General features: G+C 41.5%; 1 protein-coding gene across 1 annotated transcript in view; it reads right to left on the bottom strand.

Annotated features, from left to right (window-relative positions):
• The window catches only part of LOC124774092 (ubiquitin-like modifier-activating enzyme ATG7), a 107,293-nt gene extending 90,480 nt beyond the window's left edge, over positions 1–16,813 (bottom strand). The window contains exons 1-4 of the mRNA XM_047249454.1: positions 16,378–16,813; positions 16,074–16,269; positions 15,771–15,884; positions 3,978–4,231 (exon numbers count right to left, since the gene is read on the bottom strand). Coding sequence (XP_047105410.1) covers positions 3,978–4,231; positions 15,771–15,884; positions 16,074–16,269; positions 16,378–16,580 — 767 coding nt within the window. The 5' untranslated portion in view covers positions 16,581–16,813. The remainder of the gene's footprint in view (positions 1–3,977; positions 4,232–15,770; positions 15,885–16,073; positions 16,270–16,377) is intronic.
• Positions 16,814–18,102: the final 1,289 nt, after the last annotated feature.

The raw sequence follows: 18,102 nt of genomic DNA, 5'->3' as shown, positions 1-18,102 counted from the left end.
CGCCCAGGTGCGGAGTTGTTTAAAGACTAGAAGGAGAGCAGTATAAGGGTGCCACTTGAAGTGTTGATGAGCATGGCAGCGGTCTTTTATGGCCACAGCAATTTCCACAGTCCACCAAGGGACCACCTTCTGACGGGGGTAACCTGAGGAAGAAGGGATGGCTGAAACAGCTGCGGAAAGAATGGCGGCAGTCAAAGTCTGTGTAGATTCATCAATACTGCTGGTGGTAGTAAAAGGGGGGATGGTAGCAGAGGAGAAGGCACCCCTATCAGCTTTAGAGAACGCCCACCTGGGAGGGTGATGGAGCGAGATACACTGAAGGAAGGTCGAAACAATCGGGTAATGATCGCTGTCACGTAAGTCATCGTGGACACCTCACTGAATGGAGGGAAGAAGGCCGGGACTGCAGTTGGAGAGGTCAATGGCAGAGAAAGTGCTGTGTGCCACACTAAAGTGTGTGGGAGCATTGGTGTTTAGTAGACAGAGGTCAAGCCCTGCCAGAACAGCTTCAACTGTCCTGCCCAGGGCAGTAGTCGTGTAACCACCCCAAAGAGGGTTGCTGGCATTAAAGTCCCCTAGAAGCAGGAAGGGAGAAGGGAGTTGTTGAAGAAGGGTGGTTAGGGCAAGGGATAAAGGGCGGCCTGTCAGGCGGGAGGTAGAGATTACAGATTGTGATTGGAGTGGCCAGATGGACCCTGACAGTTATTGCTTCCTGAGTGGTATGGAGGGGAACCCATTTACTAACAATGTCCTTGTGGACCAAGGTGCAAACACCACCAGAAGCCCACAACGGGGCCGATTCGGTTACGACAGAAAGTGTGGAACCCATGAAGGGTGGGTGAGTAAGAATTGACAAAATGGGTCTCCTGGAGAGCAATGCAAGCAGCAGAGTAGGAGGAAAGAAGGGGCTGCAACTCTGGGAGGAGACAATTATCCATTACAATTCCACTGGAGGATTCTCAAGCTGGAATCCAAATGGGAAGCGAACAGACCAGAGCTGGTCACTCCACTGAGTCGCCATCCATCACCGATAAGGATGGGGTAATGTCCATATAGTTGGGGTCAGACTCTGTTGGTTCATTGGCTGGAGGAGGGGAGGGTGCCACCTCATGGGGTACCAGAGGGGCCTTGCTCTTGTTCTTGTGTTTCTGCTTCTTCTCTTGTGGAGGAAGAGAAGGGCAGACTGCAGCAAGGTCGAGCATGAAATTACACCTAGCAATCATGGCACCCACCGGCCGCGGACCACGCGGCTGATGTGGAGCTGCAGGTCGCCTTTCAGGGGGGTACCAGGAAGAGGAGTCCCGGGAGTGAGCTCCAGCACCAGCGGCTGCCGAAGACGGGGAGCACTTCTCCAGTGGGGCAGCAGCACTCGAAGTGGTGGGTGTGGGCACTGATGGGGAGGGGGAAGGGGAGTGGGAGCAGGAGGGTGAGGAGGAAGGTGCAGTACAAATGGGGTGGGGCTGGGAAGAGGAGGGGGTAGGAGGGGGATGGACATAACTGAAGCAAAAGTAGAAGTTATAGGCACGGGATGGAGCTGGTCATACTTTCAACAAGCCTCAGTGCAGGTAAGTTGATCTAAGGTCTTATATTCTTGAATCCGCTGTTCTTTCGGGGAGCACGGCCACTCTCCTCATGGAGGGGAGGGGCGCCCACAGTCACTGCAGAGGGGATCATGGGTGCAGCGGCAAGACGTGTCCAAACCGTAAGCATTTAAAGCATCACATCAGTGGTGGAATGTAAGTTTTTATATCACAACGATACACCATCACTTCGACCTTCTCTGCGAGCATATTCCCCTTGAAAGCCAGGATAAAGGCACCTGTATTGGTGCGATTATTTTTAGGGCCTCGTTGTACACGGCGGATAAATCGAACTCCTCACCGCTCGAGGTTTGCACAGAGCTCCTTGTCAGTTCGGAGAAGAAGATCCTTGTGGAAAATGATGCCCTGTACTGAGTTCAAGGATTGGTGGGGTGCGACAGAGACTGCGATGTCCCCGAGATGGTCACAAGCATGCAGGGCTTCAGAATGGGCAGCAAAAGAGGTCTTTACGAGCAAAGAACTGGACCGCATTTTACTCAAGGATTCCACTTCGCCACACTTATCTTCAATCGTCTACATGAAAAACAAAGGCTTGGTCATGGCAAAACTTTCACCATCTGTCCTGGTACAAACCAGGTACCAAGTTTCAACCCAAGCTGGCGAGCTTGACCCTCTTCCCAGGGGGTGGCCAGGGAGTGGAAGGCCGAAGGATCAGAAGAAGGAGTGTCATGTCTTCTATCACTCTGAGAGATGGCCACAGAATGGCCAGGATGTTGACACTTTTGTCGCTTCATGTGCAAGGTGTCCGCCCTAGTACCACCCACTCTGACCAGGGGCTCACCCTGTTGGCGCCACCCAGCCACAGCAAGGGTCGTCTGGCACGGCGGCCATTGCCGGGAGTTCTGATGCCCCAAAGTGATGAGCATTGACTCCTTGGCACACACATGGTGTTAACAGCTCAGGTACTAGCAGTGTGATCCCTGTGTTGTCAGGGGGCTCAGCCAAGTGGATACTTAACAGCCCCACCACACGAACTGGCACCTTGCTGGTGGCCTAGCAGGAAGGGGACCAGGGTGCAAGGGGAAAAGGGAGGGGGAGAGGAGCCTGCACCATGGAAACTAGGTTGGGAGTTCATCCCCAAATGGCTCACACTGAATGGAAAATGTTTCAATATAAAGAAGTCCACCAAGAGGGAAGGGAGGGGGCAGGAACAAAGGTTCAAGGACAAAGCAGGAGAGGAACAGAGATGGTAATGCAGTCTGGAAAAAGGAAGAAGGCTGCAATAGCTTGGGGCCCCGTGCACGCTAGACACGTACCCACAAAAGGGACTGTGGGCCACCTGGGGGGAAGAGAACACTTGGTACTCTGTTTCTCTCCTTGACTTGGAAACCCTAGAGACAGTTCTTTTCTATATATAAATTTCACCCCTGTGGAGAAAAGATCGTAGCGTATGGGTCTGTTCTGAAATGAAAACTTTCACTCTCTGGAAGAGAAGTCAGCAAAGTGAAAAATGTTGAGAGGTTGCAACTGTGTCCCAGAAGATGAATTAAATCTGAATTTATTTCTTCAAATGTGGTGTTCTGTCACAGACAGGATCAGTGCTTTACCACATTACTAGCTTCAGTTATAAACAATACAACGGTTGTAGTCAAGTCTTTCCTGGCATAACATTTTATCCTTTATGATAAGCAGTAGAGTTTCTGAGGAGTTCAGAAGAGTATGTACAAATATAAATTAAAAATATAAAATGATTAAGGTTTTTAAATCACAGTTTTTAAAAAAATTAAATTATATAAATAATTTGCATGCACTCAAAAAATTCTATTTCTTATGCTACAACATCGATGACTCAGCTCTTGAAATTCACAAAGTGGTCACAATTTTTTAAATATATTACTTGCCAAATATTGATTTGTAATGATGTATATTGAAACTATGAACTGGTCTGTGACACAAACACAGATATGTTCATAAACAACTCATTCTTTGTATTATTACAGATGTCAGTTTATACCTGTTCCTTAATTTGCAAAGAGCCGAGGTCAATGAAATTACTACTATTTCTTGGTGGACAATTTCATTTTGTCACAATGCATTAGATGGATTAGAAATAAGCATTACTTAAAAGACGTCAATAAACACTGATGATGGAAATTGAACAAAATAGTAAGTGAAAAAGAAACCAGTAGTATTTCACTGCCTGAAATTAATACTGCTTTATTATGAAGTTACTGTTTACTGAGAAGTCTTGTACTCAATATATGACATCAGTCAGCCACAGAAAAATTTCAACTTTAAAGAATTAAAAGATTTTTAACACAATATAATCAAGAATGAAGACCAAACTTTGTTTCCATTACTATTGTACTTTAAGAGATAAATGCAGTGAGAGAAAAATCACAAATTACAATTCAGGCAAACTCCTAGACAACATACCAGTGGTAGATGACAAGCGCCAGTAGGTTCCGTAATGGCCATCCAGGATTAGCAGGTAATACTGATGGATCAGCAAACCCAAGATACAATCCATTTGTTATATTATTTTCATTTTCTATATGACATTCTTGTTTCAGTAAATCAATGTCACATAGCGGAAGTATGGAAACTTTACCACTTTGTACTTGTACTAAGAAAAATGGACGTTGTTTCCAGTCTTTAATATTTGTATAGGCATCCAGAAGTTGCTGCATCTAATGAGATAAGCAATGTACATATAAGTTCATGTTCTTAATGCTCATATGAGCATACGTAAATATGTGGTAAAACCATCTTGGAGAGGAAGTCACCTGGAATGACACTGAGTACTTGCTTTTTTGACAGCATAAATTTTCTTATCAGAGGTAAAATTCTGACCACTGTCAAGATGCACAGAGTTCTTTACACAAAAAGTTGACATTGTTTCAATTGATTAGTTGTTAGCTACAAAAAATAGATGACTCAGAATTTTTTTCGATTATGGAGAGGATCACTTAATGATGAAGCTACTAATTAACAGGTTTCCTAAAAAAGTTCAGTTTTCTTGATTGGTCTGATTTGATTTCTTACTTGATCATGTTGATTACATATTCTACAAATGGTGTACAAGTAACATAGGACAAGTCAAATGAAATAATAGAAAATTATGTGAGCAATTTATATATTACACAAATACTTACATTATGAAAAGGATATTTGCTTACATATATGGGAGATGCTGAATTGCAGACAGGCACAACAAAAAGACTGTCTGAGAGTGAGCTTTTGACGAACAAGGCCTTTGTCGAAAATAGACAACACACACACTATATGTGTGTACGTCTGTGCATGTGTGTGTTTTGTCTTGTTGGCCAAAAGCTCAATTTATGACAGTCTTTTTGTTGTGCTTATCTGTGACTTAGCATCTCTGCTACATGGTGAGAAGCAACTATCCTTTTCATAATACTGTCACATTCCATCTCGGATTTTCCACTGTTTGATACAAGTAGTTATTTTCTATGAATGATTGTTTGCGGACAATATTACAACCTGCATTTCACTGGTATAAGTTAAAGTGTGCACATTTTAACCTATGACATAAATAAATTTACATTTTATCATTATAATTTACGGCAGAAATACACAATTTTGTTACATTCCATCCTGGATTTTCCTTTGTTCAATTTTGTCTTCATAATTTAAATAAAGATTTTATTTTACGAATGTTTTTTCGTTATTTAATCTAAGTGGTTTTCCCTATTTTGACTCAAAAGGTTGTTTTATTCCACTACGAATTAATTCATTTTATGATAAGTTTGTTCTCTGAGGAATGTTTTTAGTTTCCCTTGGAATATCTGTATGCTATTAATTTCCTTTTTTATACTGATGGGAAGCTTAGTTGCTCCCCTATGGGCTTTAGTGAGAGTTGCAGAGACTTGGTTGAAATTTTTCCCCAATCTTGTGTTATTCTTGTGAATGTCACAAGTCCCCCCCCCCCCCCCCCCCCCCAGAATAATTCCTTGTTGCTGGCTACAAACATCAGTGAGTATATCAAACAATGGAAACCCCAGGTAGAAGTATCAACAATGTGCTGCTTACCATGAAGAAGACATGTTAGGCATTGATTATACATATTGATCTGTAAAAGTAAATATTCTGAGAGTCTTAGAGAGAGACCACTGCAGGATGTTCTGTTAGAGAACCCACATATTAACCTCACTGCTTGTTTTTGCTGTTTGAACACTTTTTCAACTCCTGTAGCATTTCCCCAGAAGATAATACCATAGGACAGAACACAACAGAAATATACAAACTATGACAAGAGCAATATTTCTCTGCCAACAATGTGAGAAATAGTTCTGAGGGAAAACCATGCTGTGCTAAGTTTTTTGACCAGCTGATCAACTTGCTCTTTCCATCCAAGCTATGTGTCTATCTGGATGCCTATGAATTGTGTATGAATGGTTTCATAAATTTTTTGGATGTTGATCTCCATTTCAGGAAGTTGAAGTCTTTTATTTACTGTCTGAAACGGTATAATGTTAGTTTTTCAAAATTTAGGGTTAGGCTATATGGTATGAACCATTTGTGTACTTGGTTAGTGACTGAGAGGGCTGTATCCTGCATTGCGGAGTTGGGACCCTTGATCAGAATAATTGTATCATCCGCAAACATGACTATTTTTGCTCTGCCATTAATTGTAACTGGTAGATCATTAATGTAGATCAGAAAAGTCAGTGGCCCAAGGACTGAGCCCTGGGGAACTCCATATTTTATGAGGTGTGATTGAAAAGTTTTAAGAATGGATCCGCTACTGCTTACTGGTTTGGCGGGCAGGTACACGGAAAGGGGGGGGGGGGGGGGGGGGGGGGAGTGAGTCATTGCCTTGTCCTTGAACGTCCTCTGACAGGAAACTGTGTTTCCTTTATTCAGTTCATTGAGGCAGCTGGTTGAGTGTGTGTGTGTTAGGGCTTGTTGCCGCATTCTGTCTGTGTGAAAATGGATGTAAAAAGGGACCAACGAGTTTGTGTGAAATTTTGTTTAAAACCGAGAAATCAGCTTCTGAGACTTACCAACTATTAAAAACAACCTTTGGATATAATTTTATGAGTCAGTCAAATGTTTTTGTCTGGTTCAACAGACATAAAAATGGTTGTGAATCATTTGAAGATGAACCACTGTCCGGCCATCCTTCCACCTCAAAAACAAATGAAAATGTGAAAGTTCGTGACTTAGTGTGCTCTGATCATAGATTTACAATTAGGGAGATGGATGATGAACTTAATTTAAGTTTCTATGTAGTTCAGTCAATTTTTAACTGAAGATCTGAACATGCGTCGAGTGTCCGCAAATTCATTCAAAAAGTGTTGTCAAGTGACCAGAGACAATACCAACTTGAAGTGTGCCAAGAACTGTTTAATCGGACTAAAAATGACCCAGATTTGTTAATAGGATAATTACAGGTGACAAATAGTGAGTATTTGAATATGATCCTGAAACCAAAGTATAGTCTTTGCAGTGGAAGACCCCAGGTTCACCAAGACCAAAAAAAGCACGGCAAAGTCTGTCGAAGGTGAAGACAATGTTTATGACTTTTTTCGATTCTACCGGTATTGTGCAGCATGAATTTACCCCTGGATGATAGACAATTAACCAGGAATACTACAAATGTGTCCTTGAGCATTTGCATGAAAAGGTGTGGAAGAAAATGTCTGCATTGTGGAAAGACAGGAGTTGGGTGCTACACCATGACAATGCTCTGGCTCATCGTGCCTTCTCCATCATTGAATTTCTGACCAAATTCAAAATTCGTGCCCTTCCACAACCACCGTATTCCCCACTTTCCAATCACACCTCATAAATTTCCCAGTTTGAGTTAACTGTTAGACTAGCCCCTATTAAGATAACGCTTTGCTGCCTGTTGTGTAGATAAGATTCTAGCCATGTCAAAAGTTTGTCTTTGATGCCATAGTGTGGAAGATTTTTTTAGCAACATGTTCTGATCTACACAGTCAAAGGCTTTAGATAGGTCACAAGAGATCCCAATTGGATACTTTCTGAGTCTTAATTCACGTTGAATTTCATCTGTTAGGCTAAATATTGTTCTCTCTGTGGAGAATCCCTTATTAAAGTCGAACTTTGTAGATGTCAGTAAGCCATTTTGTGTCATGTGGCCACAAATCCTATCATAAACTATTCTTTCGAACACCTTTGAGAACACTGGCAGCAAAGAGATGGGCCAATAACTGGATAGTACATTCATTGCCCCACTTTTGTGGATGGGCGTCACTACTGCATGTTTTAGTTTCTCGGGAAATGTCTCAGTTTTCATTGACTGAATAGTATAATATGTGACTGTTTAAGTCTGCACATGATTTTAAAATACAATTTGATATTCCATCATATCTGGAAGATCCAGGGCTTTTAAGTAATTTTTTTTTTTCAATTTCTTTAGGAGCTGTCCTTTCGAAATGAAGTGCTACATTTGGTGTGATTTGAATGTGATTTAGTAGGTCTATGGCTTCTATGGGAGACTGTTTATTATGGTTCCCTGCACTTCCAGCTATAGTGAGAAAAAAGTTATTAAAATCGAGGCTGCAACTTTTTGGTTATTCTTGTCTGAAACACAACCAGAGGACTATGGAGTCCCTGCTAGTTCAGATTTTATGTTCTTATTTGTCTCACTTTTTATGATGTTCCATATGGTTTTTACTTTGTTGTTTAACTTGCTAAATTTTTAGTCAAAACGCATTTGTTTAGCCTTCTTGATTACCCACATTAGAATTTCACTGTATTTTTTGTATTGTAGTTTCACTGCTAGGTTTGTTCTAGCCCTATGTTCTACACCTAAGTCTTTCTTTTTAGCACATGATATTTTGATACCAGCTGTTATCCATGCTTTCCTCCCACAACAGGTTGATATTTTAATCTTTCTTTGGGGGAAGCAGGCTTCAAAATGTTTGAGAAATAAATCCAGGAATGAACAGAATTTCTCATTCATTGTAACTGCCTGGTACACTTCCTCCCATTGCTCGTGTTGTGATTAATGTACCCAGAATGTAATAACACCAATCTGTGGAAACATAGATGGACCAAACATATTAACGCATAACCTTGCAGCAATAAGAATCAATAAAATCATGCTGAGTTTTCAGCTGTGCCAGCTATACCTTTCAACAGCTCACTTCTCAGCCACTGTTAAGCAGTACCTGACTGGTAAATCTGATACTGCTTGCTCTCGTCCCTGTAAAATTGTGTTCACAATCATTGTCTTGCTAAGCAGAAGATGTCCGTGACTTAAATTATGGGCCTAATTTTTCTTGGAAAGTATTTAGACTCGTTGACATCAGTTCCTGTGTGTTAGGAGTAACATCGGCATTATCTCCTGAACATGCATCTAGTGTTGCAGTGACTGTTACTGCGTTCACCACTTCGTGCTTCCTGTATGTGTTTATGAATGTTAATATGTGATACTTCAACCTTAAGTAAAGAAATTCTGGCACAAAAAGTACCATTTATTAAACATCTTCACAAAGCCTACAGCCAATGACAGACACTTCAGATCATATTTGAGGATGGATACGCAAGCAGGTGGCCTCCAAGGAACAGAAAAAGAATTTTGTGTTGTTGAAGAGAGACAACATTAAATCAGTATTGAGGTTTCCAGAGAGAGAGAGAGAGAGAGAGAGAGAGAGAGAGAGAGAGAGAGAGAGAGAGAGAGAGAGAGAAAGGGGGGGGGGGGTTATGCGATAACCCATAATGCCCTTGAAAAGTGTTGTAGGACTAAGAATGTTAAGGGCATAGAAGAATCCTTGTGAGTGGGCGCTATTACCTTAGGCAGACAGTGCACATTATAGAGCAACAAAACTGGGTATACCGAAACTGTTGACACCTAAATTCTTTCACGAAATCACCTATGATGAAAGATGCGTTAGAAAATCTGCACAGAATTTTAGTCAAGAATGGGCCTGCCACCAAATCTCTGGGCTAGTAAAATAAAAGCTGTGATTGAGTGCCTAATGAAAACACACACAACTAACATGGTGGCTTATAGCTGCGTTCAGTTTAGGACATGGCAATTTCAAAGTTGAAGCAGGAGTTCCAAAGCACCAAATATTGCTTCATACAGCATGCCAAATCAAAAACCTTTCAGCCATCTAATTTTGAAGCTGTTATTTTGTTCAGCTACCAATTTTGGCGATTTACTATGCCATCTTCAGGTACCTCACCAATGTGTATCTTCAGGCCCCTGACCGATGTGTAGGAAGAGTCGGCAGATGATAGCTGAAGGGATTGCTCTAGCAAGCAGAAACCTGCAGATACCAGTATCTGAAGACTGGACCCCATTTTGACTGGAAACGAGGTTGGAATCTTCCTATAAATCAATCAGGGGCCTGAAGATGGCATAGCAAATCACCATAACTGGTAGCCAAATAAAATAACAGTTTGTAAATTAGACGGCTGAAAGGTGTTGGAACTGACATCCTGTAGTGAACAGCTGAGTCCCACAACCACCTCTAAAAAGATGGACATGCAGAGAATTGCTTCATATGGTTATGGACTAAGCACCACTGATGTCACAACTAACAGCATGGCAACAGAAGGATGAAGTCATCAACCACATAACATTGTGTTACCAATCAACAATGCTTCAGAAGTACTCTACTGAAATCTTGTGAAAATTTAACGACGTGATGGAGAATGAAGAAGTGTAGAGAGTACATATTCTGGCAAAAAACTGGCCATCTCCTACTCTCATCTACACTCATATTCTGCTAACCACTGGGAAGTGAATCACAAAAGGTAACCCCCCGCCCCCTTCCCCCATTGTACTATTTATTAAGGTTTCTATCTGTTCCATTCACATACACTCCTGGAAATTGAAATAAGAACACCGTGAATTCATTGTCCCAGGAAGGGGAAACTTTATTGACACATTCCTGGGGTCAGATACATCACATGATCACACTGACAGAACCACAGGCACATAGACACAGGCAACAGAGCATGCACAATGTCGGCACTAGTACTGTGTATATCCACCTTTCGCAGCAATGCAGGCTGCTATTCTCCCATGGAGACGATCGTAGAGATGCTGGATGTAGTCCTGTGGAATGGCTTGCCATGCCATTTCCACCTCGCGCCTCAGTTGGACCAGCGTTCGTGCTGGACGTGCAGACCGCGTGAGACGACGCTTCATCCAGTCCCAAACATGCTCAATGGGGGACAGATCCGGAGATCTTGCTGGCAAGGGTAGTTGACTTACACCTTCTAGAGCACGTTGGGTGGCACGGGATACATGCGGACGTGCATTGTCCTGTTGGAACAGCAAGTTCCCTTGCCGGTCTAGGAATGGTAGAACGATGGGTTCGATGACGGTTTGGATGTACCGTGCACTATTCAGTGTCCCCTCGACGATCACCAGTGGTGTACGGCCAGTGTAGGAGATCGCTCCCCACACCATGATGCCGGGTGTTGGCCCTGTGTGCCTCGGTCGTATGCAGTCCTGATTGTGGCGCTCACCTGCACGGCGCCAAACACGCATACGACCATCATTGGCACCAAGGCAGAAGAGACTCTTATTGCTGAAGACGACACGTCTCCATTCGTCCCTCCATTCACGCCTGTCGCGACACCACTGGAGGCGGGCTGCACGATGTTGGGGCGTGAGCGGAAGATGGCCTAACGGTGTGCGGGACCGTAGCCCAGCTTCATGGAGACGGTTGCGAATGGTCCTCGCCGATACCCCAGGAGCAACAGTGTCCCTAATTTGCTGGGAAGTGGCGGTGCGGTCCCCTACGGCACTGCGTAGGATCCTACGGTCTTGGCGTGCATCCGTGCGTCGCTGCGGTCCGGTCCCAGGTCGACGGGCACATGCACCTTCCGCCGACCACTGGCGACAACATTGATGTACTGTGGAGACCTCACGCCCCACGTGTTGAGCAATTCGGCGGTACGTCCACCCGGCCTCCCGCATGCCCACTATACGCCCTTGCTCAAAGTCCGTCAACTGCACATACGGTTCACGTCCACGCTGTCACGGCATGCTACCAGTGTTAAAGACTGCGATGGAGCTCCGTATGCCACGGCAAACTGGCTGACACTGACGGCGGCGGTGCACAAATGCTGCGCAGCTAGCGCCATTCGACGGCCAACACCGCGGTTCCTGGTGTGTCCGCTGTGCCGTGCGTGTGATCATTGCTTGTACAGCCCTCTCGCAGTGTCCGGAGCAAGTATGGTGGGTCTGACACACCGGTGTCAATGTGTTCTTTTTTCCATTTCCAGGAGTGTATATAGCTCAGGAAGAAAGATTGGGTGAAGTCCTCTGTGCACACCATAATTAGTCTAAGGCTGTAATGGGGTACTTACAAGAGCCAAATGTGGGGAGCAGTACTATACTGCTAGACTACTTACTTCAAATTTTTGAAATGGGCTTTTGTGTAATAGTTTGCATCTATCTTCAAGCAGCTGCCAGTTCACATGTTACAGCATTTCCATGACACTATCCTATGGGTCATACAAGTTGACCATTAGTGCTGCCCTCCTTTGTATACATCCAATACTCCCTATTAGGCCTATTTGGTATTGGTCTCACAACTTAAGCAACATGATGGGCTGCATGAGTATCTTGTATGAAATCTCTTTTAGAGGCTGACTGAATATTCCTAGTATCCAATTACTGAGCAGATGTCTGATACTTGCTTAGGACAGGACTGAGAGTATGTGATTATTCTATTTCATATTCTGATAAATAGCTACAACAAGATTGTATGAGTTGACTGATTCTAATAGTGACTCACTGATATCGCAGTCACAGAAAACTACAATTTTGTGTTTCATGAAGTGCAAAATTTTACATCTCTAGTATAAAGCACACAACCAATCATTGCACCATTTACAAATCTTATCAAGATCTCAATGAATATTTGTGCAGCTTTTTCCATACAGTGCTTCATTACAGCTAACTGCATCGTCTGCAAAATGTCTAAGGTTACTATTAATATTGTAGATCAGATCATTAAAATACAACACAAACAGCAAGTACCCCAACAAACTTCTTGGGGGATGTCTGAAACACTCAGTTAGCCACACAATACTAACTGGCCATTGCATCACCTTCGCTGTACACATGATGCCATCTGGATATGGTACGGATGGGCATAGTGTCATCTCACCACTCTACCAGCCAGGACAGAAACCAGTAATACCTCAACTAGCCTCACGAGGTTGAGTGTACCCTGTTACCACACTTTCATCAAAGAAAAATATCCATGGCAGTACTAGGAATTGAATCTGAAGCCACCACACAGCAAGCAGATGCACACACCTCTCAACTATAAAGACAGACAGTGTGATACTGTGTTGAATGCTCATGGCCCAGATTAAACTTTCTGCAAGATGCTCAGCTAATCTGTCTTTCTGCTACCTGTTCTGATAAAGGACATGATTAGTGTATTCCCATCTCTCATTGCAGCAACAGGTACTGTAATTTTGTCATATGATGACATGGTTGGAGACCATGGCTGTTATTTGAAGACAAATGTTGATGGTGTATCATGTCACTCAGGCAAAGTGAAGTGTAATGAAATTGTGGTCATGATAGCTGTAACCATGTATTAGTTTAATAGTTATGGATGGAAAACTGTTTGTGGGTTTCTGTCATCTGTTTTAGACGTAACACTTATAAGCATGGATGCTGCTTGTCTCCAAGCCAGGACAGCAATCACACTGTTACCATGAGTTGCAGTAAATGCACAGGGTGTGTAATCTCCATGAGTCGGCATCCCACTCCAGAGCAGTGCAGTGCACCATCGAGAAAACACATGTGCATGACAATGTTGAATGATGTCACGGCAGAACAGAAGAGTTCTAGAGAACTGTAAAAAAGTCATTAGTCAAATATACAAACTCAGATTGTACATATGAGTAATGTTTCCCTGTTGTTAGAAGTTGCACAATAAGTGATTGTACACTGAGATTCAATATACGCACTTCTTAAGAGAAGAAGTATGCTGTTTTCCTTCATAGAAGGTTAAAAAATTGGCAAAAATTATCACATTCCAGCATAGGCGCAACTGTAATGGTAATATGGTCCAGCAAGCTACTCTGGCATGGCCCGAGACAAAATTTTAAATTACAACTATTCAGACTTTCACAACAGCATCAAATTTGAACATATATTTAAAAAATATATACATATAATATATATTTAAAACATTTAAAGCAGAATACTGTAATACACATGATACCTAAGCTTTCTTCCAACTACTGGGCACAGTTTTTTGTTTGAGGGATCTGTAGCATATTATGGTTAAAAGATGGGCTAACTCATCTGTAAATCTTGTATAGCTTTACCCATTAGGTCCTTTTTCAGTTTTGGTAACTTCAGTCATTCCACAATTCTTCTGAAACTAATATCTATATATTTTGGCAATGACGAGAGAATTAAACTGGAGCAGTATCCTGGGTCCTCCTTTGTACAGAAACACTTGAAAATGGACTTCGGCATTCATGCTTTTGGTTTGTTATACTCAATTCCAGTGTCATTCTTAAGTGTCAGAACAATAACTTTGGTGATACTAAAAGTCCTTACAGACAACCACTATTTCTTTCCATTTTGGGATGGGTGTTTCGATAAGACTGAGCTATGGCAGCCACTGTGGCTTTGTTGTTCATTGCCCTCTTGACAACCAAACTTGTTTCAGTTAGCTTATCTGAAACTATAGCCCTATGCTTCGGTTTTTAGCCAATGTATAGTAAATGTTGTGTCCTTACACAGACTGTATACTGTTGAGCATCCCTCTCACCAGGAACTGTTTTTACTATTTACATATCTATATAGCATTAAGTCAACCATTTCGCTAAATCTGATCCATAGTTCTTCTACCCACTTCTGTCCACAACTAAATGGTTGAAATTCTTCCTTGAGATACGATGCTACTGTTCCTTTCTCTAATTTACTGGTCATGCAAATCTATTTGTTTCAGTTAGCTTTTGTTCTTTAATGGTCACAGTTGCTACTCTTCCTCATTCTCGCTCACCATGCTAGTTTCTATGTGAATATTTTCAAACAAACAAAGTTGCAGTCACTTTAAGTGATTTAGATAAACAATGAAAAGCCTAAATATAGAGTATCACATAAGGATTTCGATGACCAGGTTTTATCACATATAGACTAGTTTACACAACTTAAAATGTGTGTGTTTTCATCTTGCAGAGAGGAGGGTGGAGGACACAGAGATGTTGCCATATGCCGTCATTATAGGCTAATGTTTTCAGGGGGTATGGCTGGTTAAAACAGTGAAAGAAATACTAGTAACTTACAGAGTCAAATTTCGAACATAAAATTCTTTATTCACTGGTATCCACAAACACATGCACCTATGAATGTGTCCCACACCCCTAGCACATGTCACAACATTTCTGATAAATAAAGTCAATCACCAGACACACCATTTTTTGTGTTGGACTCCCCCTGAAATCTTATTTGTGGTGACAGACTGATTTGTAGTGTAGCCCAAGATCTATGTTAGGGTGGTTGTGAGCTGGGGAAGTCAGCGAATGTGAAAGTAGAAAATCTGGTTGTTGTAACAGACTGACCGGTAGTGAAACCTAATATATATGTCCGCCACATTGGAAAATGCAAGGGGGCTCCAATACATAGCTTTTATCTGTAAGACAGTAGGCCTATACTTGCGAATATTTTGTACAGTAAGTTACTGCCTTATATTTCTCTCCTGGAATTCACAATACAGCTGGTGTAGAACACAAAGGGCACCAAAATATTATGTTATCAGCTGACCAGATGATACAACATTACCAAAATAATTTACAACTTATTTGACATATCTTTACCAATAGTGGCAACAGGATTTGACAGCCTGAGTGCAAGAAAGGGTCATGTCAGATGTTGCAGTGGGCAGGTATGACTTCAAATTTACTATATATTACAGAAATATTGTTCACTGCAGAGGGTAATACTGTGGTAGGGTTCATTTACAAGGATTACTGTTAACACTTTGCTGCTCCTGACTTCAAGCAAATGATATTTACACTGATATTTAATTTGATTCAATAACATAATATTGAGCATATGAGCAGCAATCACTTTTATGTTGACAAACACCAGTGCCCTTACAGTTCAGCTTTAAGGACTTGTCAATTTTAAAGACCCCATGAAAAGCAAGTATCCAGGTTCAAGTCTCAGTTCAAGGTTACCATTAATGAACACTACAGCACATACTCTGCTAAAAATTACACACACTATATACTTACCTGATCTCCACTAAATAATGTGTTCAGTTTTCTTGGCGGTCGAAACAGTTTAATGGATGGCAAGTTTATGGCTGGGAATGCAAACCAGTAATAGAAGTGGTATTTTTTTAAATCCTGCAAAAGATGTGATGATTAGTACTCCTGAAATAACTGTTATTCAGAAAAAAAATCAATAGAATTAGATATTGTTTCCTTGAAACTGATGGAAAGTCACAACTTATTAGTTAACGCAATGAAAATGACGGAAAATATTCTTCCATGAAAAACACTTTTTTTTGCAGAAATTCTGATTATAACACTTACAGCGTATGTCAGCAAGATAAACCTGGAAAGCAGAGACGGATTTTTCAAAGCTTCTGCTGTCCTTATTGAAGACAATAAGTTTTGTCCATATTCATCTAAAAGCTGCACTTTGTTATATTCCTTGAATGACTCTAATGTGTTCTTATTTATAATAGTCCCATGCATCGGTAATGCAAGTGGTTGATCTTGAAAGTCTCTGTACAACGAAATGTACATTGTTAACAGTCGTTATCTAGGTAAATATTGTATATGACGATTGGCTTACTTTAATGGTGGAAGGAATGTTTATATGTACATTACTCACTGATTATACGAACTAAAATCAACATGGACAGAACACATTGCGGGAGGTGTGGTACAAGTATAACAACCCCATACTGGTCTGGCTTCTTCTTTCAGTTTGTCTATTTCAAGTTTAATTTGCGAGAGTTTGTGCCAAAACGTTGTATGTACGAATGACTCGAAAGGTGCATACAACAAAACATCTCGGTCTTTTTCCTGACTCATGACGCTTGTGATACTTTTGACGTTTTAAACAACGCGAGCAGATTGATTTTCTGGCAAGAATTATGTGGACACTCTACGCATACACTGGCGAGCACATTAAGCGAATACAGTGAACATCATTTATTAAGTACTTCATGGCCCGACCAGTGTCATATCATTTTCGTCAAGCACCATAATGTTTTTTTAATTAAAAATTACGAAACAACACAGCACTGTGCACGTGACATTTGTTTCCAAATACAATCGAAATCTTTACTGTCGACTCGAAACAAATTGACAGAAGTCGATGCCAACTGTCGATTCTATCACGTTATGTGTACATTTTAGTCAATACATCTATTTTTTTTAATACTTTTAAGCCATCAAAATTTAGAAGTCAACAATGGTACTGAGTTCATTGTTTTCTTCAGTCTTGTAATTAATTATTTTTTTATAACTAACGTTGCGTTTTAATACTTCTAAGATTTTGTTTGCTTGGTGAGCTATGACTCTACACTGAATGATTCAAGAGTAGTTTGCACATTACACATTTATTGCACTTTCCTTTTGTACATTACGTGACACAGGCTTCTCCGCTTTGCAGCGGTGATGGTATCTACAGTCTTAATTGATTCGGTGGAATGGCTCGAGCTTCTTCCTGGTTTTCAGAGTCTGAGGGCATGTGAGGGGGAGAGCGGCGTGCACCCTCCAATCTGGTGGGCGTATTCGACTCTTATTTGTGTCAGTGACTGAACCGTCACTTCTTTGGCGTTCCGTTCTGTTATCAAGGTGTACACGTCTCTCTTTTGAACACACTTGGGTCCAGTGTAGGGCGGTCTTAAAGCAAGCCGTAAGCTCTCATTTCTCGGCCAGAATTGCGTCGTTGTCTGGTCTTGTGTACGAAGTTCGTTTTAGCTCCTCGATTCTGCGTTGTCATGGAACATACTTGTGCCATCTTTCTTTGTAACTGCTGACTCTATAGTCGCCTCTGGTATTTAGTTTCATGTTCCATGGATCATTTTGCACGATCAATCGTAATGATGTGGAGCAAGTCATTTTGCATTCACATCGGAAATTAATTTTTAAATTTGGCTACATGCTGAACGTTTATAAGCTTCCTCTTCTTCTTTTTCTTCTTTTTAACATATAGACGTGACTTAGTAATTCCTACTGACTACCGTTTACACTTTACAGTAATAGAAGAAATTCTTGTATGGAGTAGAAGCTAATGCAACAGCTGGGTGCTTCAATGAATGAAGTCACACAGGACTGAAAAACACTAGCAGGCCCACTAACTAAAAAGGACTTTTTTTTTAATATTTGGTGGTGCAAATGATGTCTACCAAAACAACGACAGAGAAGCTATCAGATCAGCCAGAAGGGCCCTGAATAATTTAAAAAATCTAAATGTAGTGTTATCAAGCATACCATTCAGAAAAGATCTAGGCCTAGTTCCAAGTTTGTGTGTAAACAAGGAAATTGAAGTCACGGACAGAAAACTTGAAAAGATTACCAAAGCCTTCCCAAATACATTGTTTTTAAA

Source organism: Schistocerca piceifrons, chromosome 2 (assembly GCF_021461385.2).
Source record: "Schistocerca piceifrons isolate TAMUIC-IGC-003096 chromosome 2, iqSchPice1.1, whole genome shotgun sequence".
Taxonomy (NCBI): Eukaryota; Metazoa; Arthropoda; class Insecta; order Orthoptera; family Acrididae; genus Schistocerca; species Schistocerca piceifrons.
This window is presented reverse-complemented; position numbering and strand designations above follow the sequence as displayed.